At 35.3% G+C, this 14,825-nt stretch overlaps 1 protein-coding gene across 1 annotated transcript in view; it reads right to left on the bottom strand.

Annotated features, from left to right (window-relative positions):
* The window catches only part of MCCC1 (methylcrotonyl-CoA carboxylase subunit 1), a 69,623-nt gene that overhangs the window by 44,683 nt on the left and 10,115 nt on the right, over window positions 1-14,825 (bottom strand). The window contains 3 exon segments of the mRNA XM_081300612.1: window positions 399-520; window positions 9,007-9,102; window positions 12,226-12,362. Of these exon segments, the coding sequence (XP_081156738.1) occupies window positions 399-520; window positions 9,007-9,102; window positions 12,226-12,362 (355 nt within the window).

Consider the following 14,825-nt stretch of genomic DNA (forward strand, 5'->3'; position numbering starts at 1 on the left):
GAGTAAGAACACCAAGATGCCCCAATTCTATAAATCTTTCATAAGAACCACAAATATTATAATGGAATTCTTTTTAAAAAGCATGCTATAGGTAAAGGAAGGACTACAGTGTGAGAAAACAAACATTGATACATAAACTAAAATGCCTATGAGTTACATTTCCTCATTTTGTGTAGTAGCTTATCACACCTTATTTTTGTTCAAAAAAACTAATTAATATATTGATTAGAAACAGTGATTACTTGAATATTTCTGTAACTCAATGTAATTTTCTTACATTTTGGATAAATTATTTATGACTATGACAAAAAAGTGTATAATTAAAACACCAATTATAGGTAAAGGAAACTTTCAATTAAACTTTCTATGGTTATATTTAAAAAGATATCAATTTGTACCTTTTTATACCCATGTCTCTAATTGCAGATGAAGGAGGACCGATAAAAATAATTCCTTCTTGCTTACAAAGTTCAGCAAATTCCACGTTTTCAGAAAGAAAACCATATCCTGGATGGATAGCCTAGAAGTGAGAAATAAAATGACAAACCTGTTAGTTCTCAATTAGCAAAGCTTTGATGCAGGTGAAGCTATGCTTCTCTAGGGAGGCTTCTCCATACACTGCCACAGGCACATTATGGTCTCTATCAAAATCTGCTTCCCAAGAGATGTCTGGAACATACAAACTTAGTTCAGAAGCCTCAAATAAGCCATAAGAATCTACGTGTGTGTGTGTGTGTGTGTGTGTGTGAGGGAGGACTCAAAACAGGGTATGCATACCAAGCAAATGAAATTACCTCTAAGCTACACCCCAGTTCTTATCATTTAAAAAAAGTGTAGTAATATATACATAACTTAAAATTTTCCACTTTTAATCACTTTTTTAAGTACAGGATTCAGTGGCATATATTCACAATGTCTTACAACCATCAACATCCATCTCCAGAATGTCTTCATGATTACAAAAAAAATTTCCATTCCCTTCACCCCACCAGTCCCTGGTAAGTTCTATTTTACTTTCTGTCTATGAGTTTGTCTAGTCTATGTACCTTGCTTAAATGGAATTGTATGATATTTGTCCCTCTGGGTCTGACTTACTTCATTTACCATAATGTTTTCAAAGTTCATCCATATTGTAGCATGTATCAGAATTTTATTCTTTTTAATAATAATTTTATTCTTTTTAATAATATTGCATTGTATATATATATATATTCCACATTTTGCTTACCCATTCATCTGTTGATGGATATGTGGGTTACTTCTGCCTTTTAGCTATTGTGAATAATGCTGCTATAAGCGTTGGTATATAAGTATCTGTTTGAGTCTCTGCTTTTAATTCTTTTAGGTTTATACCTAGAAGTGGGATTTCTAGATCAGATGGCACAGAAGAATCTATATTTTAATTAAAAAATACTGCTATTAGGGCCGATCTGATGGCATAAGCCTGTAACCCCAGCAATTTGGAAGGTCCCAAAATAAAACATAAAAAGAACTAGGGATGTAACTCAGTGGTAAAGTGCCCCTAGGTTCAATCTCCCATATTGCAGAAAAAAGAAAAAAGAATAATACTAATTGAGAAGAATGTCAAGAAGCACAGGGTGAGAGGCTTTTGTTTACTCTGTCTCTGTGTACAATTGCCCTAGAATTGAAACTACAATATCCAAAAGCTAGAAAGAGTGTGCTAGACATTAATACCTCATAATCCTCAGGTTACTATCTGTCAATGTTATCTTTCTGAAATACGCTAAAAAGCAAGCAAAAAGTCAGGTAGTAGAGTGTTTATGTATGTTAGTGAAAGAGGAATCCCTCAGACTTTAGTCTACTTACTTCTAATTTACTAAGAATTTTATTAGGTTTACTTGTTTGGCTTTCTAGCAGATAGAAAGGAAAATCAGTAACTGAGAGTAGCAAGATTTCTAAGAGTAAACACGCTGACAGCAAACAGAGGAAACAAAAGTCAGCCAAAAGGAAGAGGTGTGGCCAGGGCATATTTGTTTTTCAAAAGTAATAAGGATGTATCGTAATTATAGTCAAGAGAATGCAAAAAGAAAAACAAACAGCTTAGCCAACCCGATTTCAAAATAGTTATGTACAAAGAGCATTTCAAATTAAAGGGGTAAGTCCAGTTGTCTGGGAAATTCATACAAATAGAATAACCCACATCCTCTAGCAGCAAACAACAAAATCTAGTTACTAATAATGCTAGATGGTCACATTTTACAGACAGTTTAGAGTCTCAAAAAGTTCAATTTTAGTGTTCAAGTGCTCTACCACTGAGCTACAACCCCAGCCCGGTTGTTTTGGTTTTTGATTTATAATACATAACATTCACCTACTTATAGGTTGATGAATTTGGTAAATTTATACAACTGTGCAACTGTCACTATAATCTAGTTTTAGAATTCTTTCATCATTTGAAAACACCCCCACATGCCCAAATACAGTCAATCCCTGTTCTCAGGACCCAAGCAACCACTCTCTTGCCTTCTGTTTCTGTAATGTTATATGCAAATTTTTTATATGTAAAAAAATTTTATATAAAGACACAGTTTTATGTATGTCTGGATTTTTTTTTTTTTTTTGGTACCAGGGATTGAACCCAGGGGCATTTAAGCACTGAGCCACATCCCCAGCTCTTTTTTATATTTTATTTAAAGATAGGGTCCCATTAAGTTGCTTAGTGCCTCACAAAATTGCGGAGGCTGGCTTTGAATTCACTATCCTGCCTCAGCCTCTTGAGCAGAGTGTTGGGATTACAGGTGTGCACCACCACCAGACTGTGTCATTATTTCATATAGCATTATTTCATATTGTCGTATGTGTCAGTAGCTCATTCCTTTTTATAGTATAGGTTCTACTGCATGAATATATCATATAATTTATTTGGATATTTTTCCAGTTTGGGGTTATTATGAATAATGTTGCTATAAATATACCTATATAAGTTTGTGCAGGCATTTTTTTTTTCATTTCTTTTGGGTAAATATTCATGAGTACAATTGTTGGGTCATCTATAGTAATTATATAGTTAACTTCTTTTTAAAAAATATTTGTTTTTAGTTGTAGTTGAACACAATACCTTTATTTTATTTTTTTTTATGTGGTGCTGAGGATTGAACCCAGGGCCTTGGACTTGTTAGGCAGGCACTCTAGACCTGAGCCATAATCCCAGCCCCTAGTTAACTTTTTTTAAAAAAATAATTTTCAGTTGTATATAGACACAGTACCTTTATTTTATTTATTTATTTCTATGTGGTGCTGAGGCTCGAACACAATGCCTCATATATGCTAGCCAAGTGCTCTATTGTCGAGCTACAGCCCCAGTCCTATATTTAACTTTTAAAGAAACAGCCAAAGCAGTTGTACTATTTTTGTATTATTTTTGTATTCACTAGCAATGTAGGATGATTCCATGTTTTTCCACATCCTTACCAACACATTATACTGTCAGTCTTTTTTGGTGTTAGCCATTCTAGTGGATATGTAGTGGTACAACAGTTTAAAAAATTCATTTTAATTTGTTTTAATTAATTATAGGAAAGCAGTATGGAGATTCCTCAGAAAACTTGAAATGGAACCACCATTTGACCCAGCTATCCCGCTCCTTGTTTATACCCAAAGGACGTAAAATCAACATACTACAGTGACACAGCCAATCAATGTTTATAGCAGCTCAATTCACAATAGCTAAACTATGAACCAAGCTAGATGTCCTTCAACAGATAATGGATAAAGAAAATGCTGTACTGTACTTTTCAAACCATTATTATTAATATATAACTCATATGCCATAAAACTCAACCAATCCAATAATTTTAGTATCTTCACAGAGTTGTGCAATCATCACTGTAATCTAAGATATTGAGTAAAATCAAATTATGCAAACTTTCACCAACTCAAAAAAAAAAGAAAAAACCCATGCCTTTCAGCAGCCTTCCCTCCCAGTTGTAGGCTACCACTAATCTCTCTATGTCTATAAATTTGATTAATCATGGACATTTCATATAAGTGGAATCACAAAATTCACACAGTCTTTTGTGACTGCCTTCATTTATTGAACATAATGTTTCCAAAGTTCATTCTGTTTTTTTTTTTTTTTTTTGGTACCAAGAATTAAACTCTGGGGCACTTAACCACTGAGGCACATCCCCAGTCCTTTTTTTGTATTTTATTTAGAGATAGGGTCTCACTGAGTTTCTTAGCACCTCACTAAGTTGCTAAGGCTGGCTTTGAACTGGCTATTCTCCTGCCTCTGCCTCCAGAGCCACTGGGATTACAGACATATACTACTGTGCCCAGTGGTTCATTCATTTTTTAGTATGTATCAGTACTTCATTTTTTATTACCAGATAATATTCTATAGTATGAGTATATCACATTATATTTATCCATCCTGAAATTGATGGATATTTGGGTTGTTTTCACTTTTTGGCTTTTGTGAGTAATGTTGCTATGAATATTCATGTTGAAGTTTTTGTATGCATGTATGTTTCCATTTCTTTTGAATATATACCTAAGAAGTGGAGTTACTGTTCCATATGTTAACTCTTTAAGTTTCTGAGGAACAGCAAAATTGTTTTCCAAAGTGCCTGTGCCAGTTTACACTTCCACAGGTAATATGTGAGGGTTCCAATTTCTCTACATCCTTACCAACACTTGTTATTATCTGTCCTTTGTATCATAGCATCCTAATGAATATGAAGTGATATTTTATTGTCATTGGATTTAGCTATACTAGCTAAAACAATTTTGAAAAGACTAACAAATTTATAGCAATCAAAAGCAAAACTGCAATCAAGATAGAGTGGTATTAGTATTAGGATAAATATAAAGGTCAGTGGAGCAGAATATACTGTCCAAAATTAAACACACATACATATACATATACACACATACATATACTAATAGCTAATATTTTAAGCATCTTTTAATGGTTTGTGGGACATTTTACTTATTTATTCAAATACTTTTCCCATTAAAAAAAATTTGGGTTGCTTCATTATATATATAACTGCTCTTTATATATTCAAGCCTTTTACTGAATACATGTTTTGAACATAGTTCTCCCAATCAGAACATTGTTTTTATGTTTTTAAATGGTTTCCCCAAAGAGCAAAAGTTTTATATTTTAAAGGACATATATTTTGGAGGTGCTTGGGATCCACCCTAGAGCCTCATGTATACCAGACAAGTGTTCTACCACTGAGCTACAGCCCTAGCACTCAAATTTTAAATTTTGAAGATAACCATTTTATCACTTTTTTCTTTTATGGATCTTGCTCATAGTAGCCTAAGAAATTTTTGCTTAACCCAAGGCCTCAAAGGTTTTCTCCTAGAAGTGTTTTTTAGTTTTAGCTCTAACATTTAGGTCCATAAAACATTTCAAGTTAATTTTTTGTGTGTGTGTGAGGTGTGAGACAAGGCTCTAAGATCCAGACTTTAGGTTCACCTTTTTTTGCAAACAGATATTCATATATATATGTCTGTGCATATATATATCTATATATCTGTATTTATATCTATCTATCATATATATCATATATATAATTCAATTGCAATCCCAAAATAGCCTCAAGAAGTTTATGACTACACACACACACACACACACACACACACACACACATACATATACATATGAAGTTTCTAAATAGATATATCATTGTAAGACTCACTATTGGTAAGATGGCAATTCTTTCCATATTAATCTGTACATTTCATTCATTCATTTTAATATTTAGTGTATGTGTATTGTATGTATGTGTTTAATTTTGGACTGTCTTGATTCTGCACCACTGACCTATATATTTATCCTAATACTAATAACACTCTGTCTTGATTGCAGTTTTGCTTTTGATTGGTATAAATTTGTTAGTCTTTTCAAAATTGTTTTAGCTAGTATAGCTAAAATTGTTTTAGCCAGTACAACTAGGCTATCTTAGGATTGGCTTACCAATTTCTCCAACAACCTTGTTGGGATTTTGATAAAGAATGAATTAAGCCAGGTGCAGTGGTGTATGCCTGTAATCCCAGCTATTGGGGAGCTGAGGCAGTTGAATCATAAGTTGCCAGCCTGGGCAATTTAGCAAAAAGACCCTGTTTCAAAATAACTTTTTTTGTGTGTGTATGGTGTTGGGGATTGAACCCATGGTCTTGTGCATGTGTGGCAAGCACTCTACCAACTGAGCTATATCCCCAGCCCTCAAAATAAATTTTTAAAGAAGGTTGGGGATGTAGCTCAGTGGTGGTGTGCTTGCTTAGTGTCAAAAGGGTACCAAAAACAAAAATAAAAAATAATGAATTAAATATGCAGATTAATTTGGAAAGAATTGCCATCTTACCAATAGTGAGTCTTCCAGTGACATATCTATTCATTTAGAACTTCTTTCAGCAACGTTTTAGTAGAGACTTACAAGTAGGTCTTAAACCATTTGTGCTATTGATTCATATTTGATCCTTACTGATGCTATTATGAAAGTTAATTGTTTCCTTAATTTCATTTCTGAAGTATTCATTGCCTGTTCTCTTTATTGTTAGCAGATACTTAATTTGATGGCATTCTTTGATCAACTAGATAGAGTTCAGAGAAAAGCAGCTATCTCCTTGTGAAAATAGAGTTCAATTGCAATCCCAAAACAGCCTCAAGAAGTTTATGACTTTATTAATAGGGGCAGAACACTGGGATCTCCTGTTAAAGGTGTGGTCCCCAACCCCTGGAAGGCAGTGGAACTGTAAGAGGCGGGGCACGATGAGAGGTCTTTAGGTCACTGGGAGGGAGTGCCCTCAAAGAGGATTGTGGTGCCTAGTCTTTTCCTTTTTCTCTTTTGTTCCCCAGCCATGAGGTGAGCAGTTTTGCTTTACCATGTACTCCCAGCATGATACGTTATTTTGCCCAGGGCAACAAGGCCAACCAATCATGGACTAAAACCTCTAAAACTGTGAGCCATAACAAACCTTTTTTCTTTATAAGTTGATTATCTTGGGTATTTGTTATATAGTAATGGAAAGCTGACTAACATACCTGCCCTAAAATCTCTGCCATCTGCTAGTATCTCTTAATAGGGCTATTTATTCTTTTCCAAATAGTATCTATTATCTTCTCAATATTTGTGCTATAGCATCTAATACAATACTAACCAAAAGAGATATAGAATTGATAAATTCTCTAGAAATTCTGCCTGTCATATATTTTCTAGAGGGTTATAACGTAAACTAAAATGGTTGCAGAGAATGATCATTAAAAAGGGAGTGGATTTTCAACTCTAACAAGTTTTCTTTCTGTCTTTAAATATGTATATGTATGTTGTAGATAGACACAATATCTTTATTTTATTTATTTTTATGTGGTGTTGAGGATCAAACCCAGTGCCTCATATGTGCCAGGCAAGCACTCTACCACTGAGCCATTATACCAGCCCATGGCATTTTTTTTAAAGGATAAAGTAATAATAAAATAAGGAGGTTGATCAGCCTAAATGAATTTTTTTCCCCGGTACTGGGGATTGAACCCAGGGGCTTAAGCACATCCATATCCCCAGCCCTTTTTATTTTGAGACAGGGTCTCACTAAGTTTCTGAGGGTCTTGCTAAATTGCTAAGACTGGCCTCGAACTTGCCATCCTCCTGCCTCAGCCTCTGAGTCCCTGGGATTACAGTGACTCAGGCCCCCATTCCTGGCTTATTTAGGTCTTTGTTTCATTGTCACTCCTGACTATTCTATTTAAAAGTACCTCCCATCCAGTCTTTGTCTCCTTATTCTGCTTTACTTTCTTCCCACCAAGTATTACTCTGCTTGTTCTATTTTCTATTTGTTTAAATGTTTATTATTTGTTTCACCCACTACAGCATAGCTTTGTAGGGGTAGAACTGTCTCCATCTTATTTAGTGCTGCATCCATGGTTAGAAACTGGCACAAAACAGGAAACCAATCAGTGCTGGCTGAGAGAGGAAATGCATGGATGAAAGGAAATTGGGGAAGAGACACTTGCCAGGTAGAACCATATCAGAAAATGCATAGATGAAATAGCATGGTGTGTAAAGAAGAGGGAGAAGTTTATTAGTTATTATAAAGAACTGGAGACAAAACACAAGGTTTTTTTTTTTTTTTTTAGGATTTTTGTTGTTGTTTGCAGTTCTAGGGATTGAACCCAGGGCTTTACATATGCTAAGCAAGTACTCTTTACCACTAAGCTATACCCTAGCCCCAAAGTCTCCATAAATAGAAAGGGATAATATCAGAAACTCTTTTGTGTGCTATGCTAAAGTGTTTGGACTTTATCTTGAAACCAAGGAAAATTTACTAATAGATAAGATAGGGAAGGGGTGGGGTTGTTTTTAAAATGGGGCAGGGAGAGAGGCAGAAAATAATAAGGAACCATATTTAAGAAATGTTCACATGGAAGTATGGAGAACTGATTGAATTGGTAACAGATTTAAAAGTAGGAAAATCAGCTGAGATTCATAAATCCAGATAAGAGATCAAAAGATCTGGCTATGTGATCAAAAAGAACTGTGTCTGGAGCCATTTCAAAGAAAGATTCAACACAAGTTGGTTCCTATTTCATTTTGAAGGATGAAGAAGAGATGTAATAATATCCAAATTCTGAGCCTGGGATACTGGAAAAACAGATGGTGAATTCCTACAATGACACCTAGAAGTCAAGGAAAAAAAGATTTCTCTTTTGATTATATTTTACTTTGTAATTTAGAGCATCATCTATTCTCCCGAAGGATCTGATGCTCTTAGCACCTGATTTTGAAGGTAGAAGAGCTGAAATATCTCTCCATTTTTATATACAGTTTAGATCTTCCCTTTACTTACTTCTGAAAAGATCTAAAGTACACAGGATTCAGTCAAGAAGAGGAATGAAAAGAGATGTGATTAGTTTACAGTGACAATCCAAAAACCAAATGAAAAAGTCTTGGCTAAAAATAGAAAATAATTTAGACAAATAATTTTGCATAAATTATGAAAACTTATTCCTCTTGTAAATCTTTTCAGAAGTCTTACCTGTGCAGCAGAGATCTTGGCCACTTGAATAATTTTCTCCATAGAGAGGTAGCTCTCTTGGCAGGGAGCTGGTCCAATAAAATATGCTTCATCTGCCTGTTCAAGAAATAGTACCTGCTTAAAAGATGACATGGCTGGTACACCCTCAAACACTTCTTAGAACTGCTTCAGATTATTTTTATGATTATAAATAAATGCTGCCTCCTCAAGGACAACAAAAGGACTGCAAAACGAAATACCAGTTCATGCTTATATTATAAAAGTAAGCCAGTTTTATAATCTTTTGCATGAAGAAGGTGCTAAAACTTGATTTTTACCCATAAGCCACATACTAGAATGAAACTAAAGTCTTAGGATAGAAAACAACAGTCATACCTCATGGTATTATCAACAACAATAATAATCTTAAGTTATAATTTGACAAGAAACAAAATATACAATTGATATATACAGCGGAAAAAGAGTGAAAGTTTACTGAGGTTTATATAATGGCTAGAGTATGATAATAATACTCATTCTGTACATTTGTCAACTATTTTGTACTGTCATTTAGAACTTTCATATAATAATAGCATCTTTTGCAGTAGAGGAGAAAGACAATATTTATCCAAAAGACTTAGTGCCTACTATGTGCCATGCTTTGATGGGGAAGCAGTCTGAACAGCAGTAAACAAGACCAACATTAAGCATTCACACTCCTAATGACAACTGTGATAAAGGCCTCAAGGGCAAATTATATTGTTATATTGTGTTCATGTGCAAATATGTAATAAGAAAACCCATCATTATGAACAAATGTAATGCACCAATAAAAATGTAGGGGAAAAAAAAAGGCCCTGAAAGAAAAACCAAGTATATAACAGAGGTAGGAAGAGGACCAGATCTGGTCTGAAGGTGGTCAGGACAAGGGAGAAGGGAAGGTCAGGGAAAGTTCTTCAAGGATGATGAGGACTTGGCCTGGCATATGGATGGAGAACATGGATCAGGAATAAGAATGGAGATGGAGTGAGCCTTCTAGGCATAGAAAACATCATATATAAAGGACCTAAGTTGGGAAGAAGTCTGGCCTACTTGAGCAATCAATATAAGCTTATGTGGCTGGAATAGTGAGTGAAGGGTCAAAGGACCCTCTGGTCAACATTGTAGGGCACAAAAGTTTTGGATTTTCTTCTACAGGAACACAAAACAAGATATGGGATAAAAAAAATTAAGCTTTTGGTTTCACAAAATGCAAATTCATTCCCTTTCTAAAGAATGAACAATAATACAAAGGCAATGTAGTCTTTGGTACTGTTTCCTCTCCAAACTGCAATCTCCTTCCAGATATAACTTCAACTATAGCCAGTTTGGGACATATTTTTCCATATCCATATTCCTATTTATTCATTCATATTTATATAAACATACAGTTTTAGTTTTTGTTTTTTATACAGATGTAATCATACTATATAGTTATCTTCTGCAGGTGCATTTCTTACCAACAGTATGTTTTGAAGCTGCTTCCACATTTGTACATATATGTCTACTCTGCTTTGTATAACAGTTGCATGCTCTTTCACAGTATGGAGGTATTACAGTTTCTTTAATCATGAACTTCTTTACGTGCATTTAGAATGTAGTGGCAAAAAAAAAAAGTTGGATATGGGCAAGGCTGAAGGAAACATTCTTGTACACACATCTATCTGCATGTATATGTGAATGTGTCTCTGGGACACAAATCTACAGGAATGTTTGTGTTGAAGAATACGCATCTAGTCCTAGCTCAATAGCTTTCGGTTTTACCAATAAACATCTCCAGAAAAGAAGGGATTCAAGAACCAAATCCCAGGGCTGGGGTAGAGCACCTGCTTAGCACATGTGAGGCACTGGATTCCATCCTCAGCACCACATTAAAATAAATAAATAATAAAAGATATTATGCCCATCTATAACTTAAAAAAAAAGTTTATAAAAAAGGAAATAATAATAAAAAAAGAACCAAATCCCAGAAAAAGGACACTGAGAAGGGACAGAAGGGTTAGAAATAATGAAAGCCATGAGAAGAATTTACTTTGAAAAGGAGGGAGTAGCTTACTATGACGTTAAATAATGTTGAGAGGTCAAGCCATTTTAGTCTCGAAAAGACTCCATCAGATTCTGGGACATGGATGTATAGTGACCTTGGCAGGGAGAGTGTCAATGGAGGAGTGGGGACATAGGCTGAATAGAAATGAGTTCAGAAGAGAATGGTAGGCAAAGAAGAGAAAGGAGCAGGGTAAATGACTATTAAGTTGGTGATAAACTGGAGAAGAAAGAGAATGTAAGTGGGGAGAGGGTAATGTGAGACTGCCAATAGTTATGAAGATGGAGAAATTGTACGGTATTTAAATGCTTTTAGGAAGGATCTAGTGGAGAGTGATGAAAAACACATCATTGAAAATGGAAGATGTTTTTTGAGGCACAAATATATCAATTTGTTTTTTATTATTATTTTAAATTGACAGATAATAATTATGTATATATGGAATGCAATGTGATTTTTGATAATATGTATATAGTGTGAAATAATTAAACAACATAATTAACATATCCATCATTTGGTTTACTTATCATTTTTTATGATGAGACATTTGAAATTTATGCTTTTAGTTATTTTGGGAAAATTCTTTCTTTTCTTTTCTTTTTTTTTTTTGTGGTGCTGGGGATGGTGCCCAGGGCCTTTTGCATGCTAAGCACATATTGTACCACTGAGCTATATCCCCAGCTTGAGAAAAGTCTGAAAAAGATGAGAAAGACTCTAGTGTGTAGGCAGATGACTGACACTGGATGGGAACAGGATGGATGCAGATGTGCGTGAATCAGCAGATTCTGTGGCAGGAAGTTCAATTCTATTTTCTCTGTGAAATCAAGATCATCTGCTGTAACAGGTGGGTGATACAGTGGTGAAAGACCAGGAGAAGTTGGTCCCCATGAATTTTTGTGGTGTGCTTAGAGTCTTGCTGCAGGTAAAACAGACCAAAAGCTGAATTCATCATGCCTGGTGCATGATAGCTCATAATAACTGATAACCCAATCTACAGGGAAGTTGGGTCTTCTTACTTAGAATTATTAGTGAATAGTTTGACCTTAGCTACTTAAACTCTGTTAACCCTAGCAAACATCATAAAAAACTAAACTTACATAATAAAGCAAATAAATGTGATCCTTACAAGATTTAGCTTCCAGATTTTAATAACATACCATATTTACATGCATGGAATTCCTGTCTGCCTCGCTGTAAACAGCCACGGACTGCACACCCATTTTTTTGGTTGTTCGAATCACCCTGCAGGCGATTTCTCCTCTGTTTGCAATGAGGACCTTGGTAATGTTTCTTCCTGTTTAAAATACCATAAAGATCATATGCAAATATTACTGAGGCATAAGAAATAAGAATTAGAATATTCATAACCAGTTGATAAAGATTTGTCTTGGTAAAATCAGCCTGAAATTATCATTTTTTAAAAAATTTTGTGTGTGTATATATATATATATATATATATATATATATATATTTTTTTTTTTAGTTGTTGATGGATCTTTTATTTATTTATTTATTTATATGTGGTGATGAGAATCGAACCCAGTGCCTCACACATGCCAGTCAAGTGCTCTACCACTGAGCCACAACCCCAGCTCCTAAAATTATCATTTTAACAAATATTAATGCATTTATTTTCTCTTCACTGAAATTCAAGATATCCCTATTAACATAAATTCTACAATTAGCTTTTTAAACTTAAAATTAAAACATGCTTTGTTATGTCAAAGATAAAATCAAAATACCTTAAAAATCATCTTAGCTAATAATAACTAATCTCTAATAAGCACTTTTTATGCCTCAGGTCTTATGCGAAAGACTCAAACCTGAGTGTCTCTGGGTATCCTCAGGGGATTGGTTCTAGGAATCCATATGGATACAAAACTCCCTAAATGCTCTTGTCTCTACTATAAAATGGTACAGTATTTGCATACAACACACATCTTCCAGTGTAACTTTAAACCATCTCTAGATTAATTAATCTAATACAACATAAATTGCTATGTAAATGGTTGCTTTACTGTATTATTTAGGAAATAATGATATGGAAAAAGTCTGTATATATTTAGTACAAATGTAATTGTTTTTTCTGAATACTTTCTATAAATTGTTTCTTGATTCCATGGAGGCAGAACCCATGGATGTTAAATTTCTGAATGAGGAGGATCAACTAATGATACTGTTGTCATTATCTCCATTTTAAAGGTGAAATTAAGGCTTAAACAGATACTACTCTTTTCAAATTATAAAGCTAAAATAAGTGGTGAATCCATAATTTGAACCTAAGTTTGCCTGACTCCAGAACATGAGTTCTGAGTTACTCTGTTTCCTTGTCTCTAATCCTAGGTACACAGGCTATATATTGCATCAGTTGCCTGCCATCAGCCATATAATGACATGCCATTGAATTAACATGTAAAATGCACTTCTATCATCATTGAAAGTAAATACTGATAGTTTGTAATAAAGTAATTCTAAAAAAAATAAAGGTTTACATAACTTAAAATAGTGTTTTGTTATGGGGACCCATAGAACTCAAGAGTTATCAGAAGTCACCAATCAAAGATTTATGTATGCATTTGGAGGTGGGATAGATGAAAGTTATAACTATATTCTATTTTATTATAATATTTATTCTATTTTCATTTTAGTATATATTCATCAGTTTTATAGCTGGAAATTCCACATAAAATTCTATTTGAAGAAAAAGATTCTGCTACTTAAAAAGAACAGTTTTAAAAGCACTAACCACCATAGTTATGCTTTTCCAATTCAACATAATACAAGGGTAAGACAGACAGAAATAACAACATAAATATAAAATGTTCTCCATTATTACCTGCTGTATTTTAGACTCAACAACAAGAGGCATTTTTGATATAAAAGAAGTGAAAACCTTTCTATCCTTGTCTTTTCAGGGATAGGTAGGTTCTTTTCCTCTAGGTATTGGGAGGGCACCTCTCACATGAAGTTCTTAAGACCTCAGAAGCAAGAAAGAAGGTGATAGTGACCTTCCTACTCACTAGGCAATGCTGAGCTGACGTGGATCTGGGGCGAACAGTCTGGGCCTCTCAGAGCCCGGATAAGCTGAATTCAAGCTCCCGTTCACCTGCTTCCCGCAGACAAACAGCTGTGACTCAGCACTAATCCATCCGGCTGAAAAAACTGGTCAGCCCTTCTCATCCTACGGAGGTAAATGCCTACCAAGCCTTCATAGGTAGTGGCCACAGGTTTGAAATGGGGCTTGGGAGAGACAGTAAGGACCCACCCGTTGCATTGGTCACCCGGCAAAGGGAAACGAACTGTCGCCATTTGCAAGAGATACCACCATGGCAGAGAACTGACGTCACCAGACTGCAGAGGAGGCGATAACTTCATTGAAACCTGCGGCTACAGGTGTGTAATTCCCTAGCCTTCCCTCTCCACACATCGGGGAAACCTTAAGGGCCCCTCCCAGCTCTCCCGTAAGGGCCCCTCCCAGCTCTCCCGTGAGCGCGATAGCCAGACCGAGGGAATCAGAGGTGGCGTGGGACCCGCAGCGCGGAACTACCGCTCCCACCAGTGCTGACAGCTGAGGTCTCTTGCACCAGCTACCGGGGGCGTGGCTACCAGAGGGCAAGTAAAATTCTCTGAGGATTCTCAGCCCCAAGCTCTACAAACTTAGGGTCTGAGGGAATGGCAAACTGGAAGAGTGTGCCCAGTCGTTCATGAAAACAGGGCTCCCGGGAGCAGCAGACCTGGCGTGTAGCCAGTATTGTGG

This window comes from Spermophilus citellus (assembly GCF_964194105.1).
Source record: "Spermophilus citellus genome assembly, chromosome: 7".
In the NCBI taxonomy this organism is placed as follows: Eukaryota; Metazoa; Chordata; class Mammalia; order Rodentia; family Sciuridae; genus Spermophilus; species Spermophilus citellus.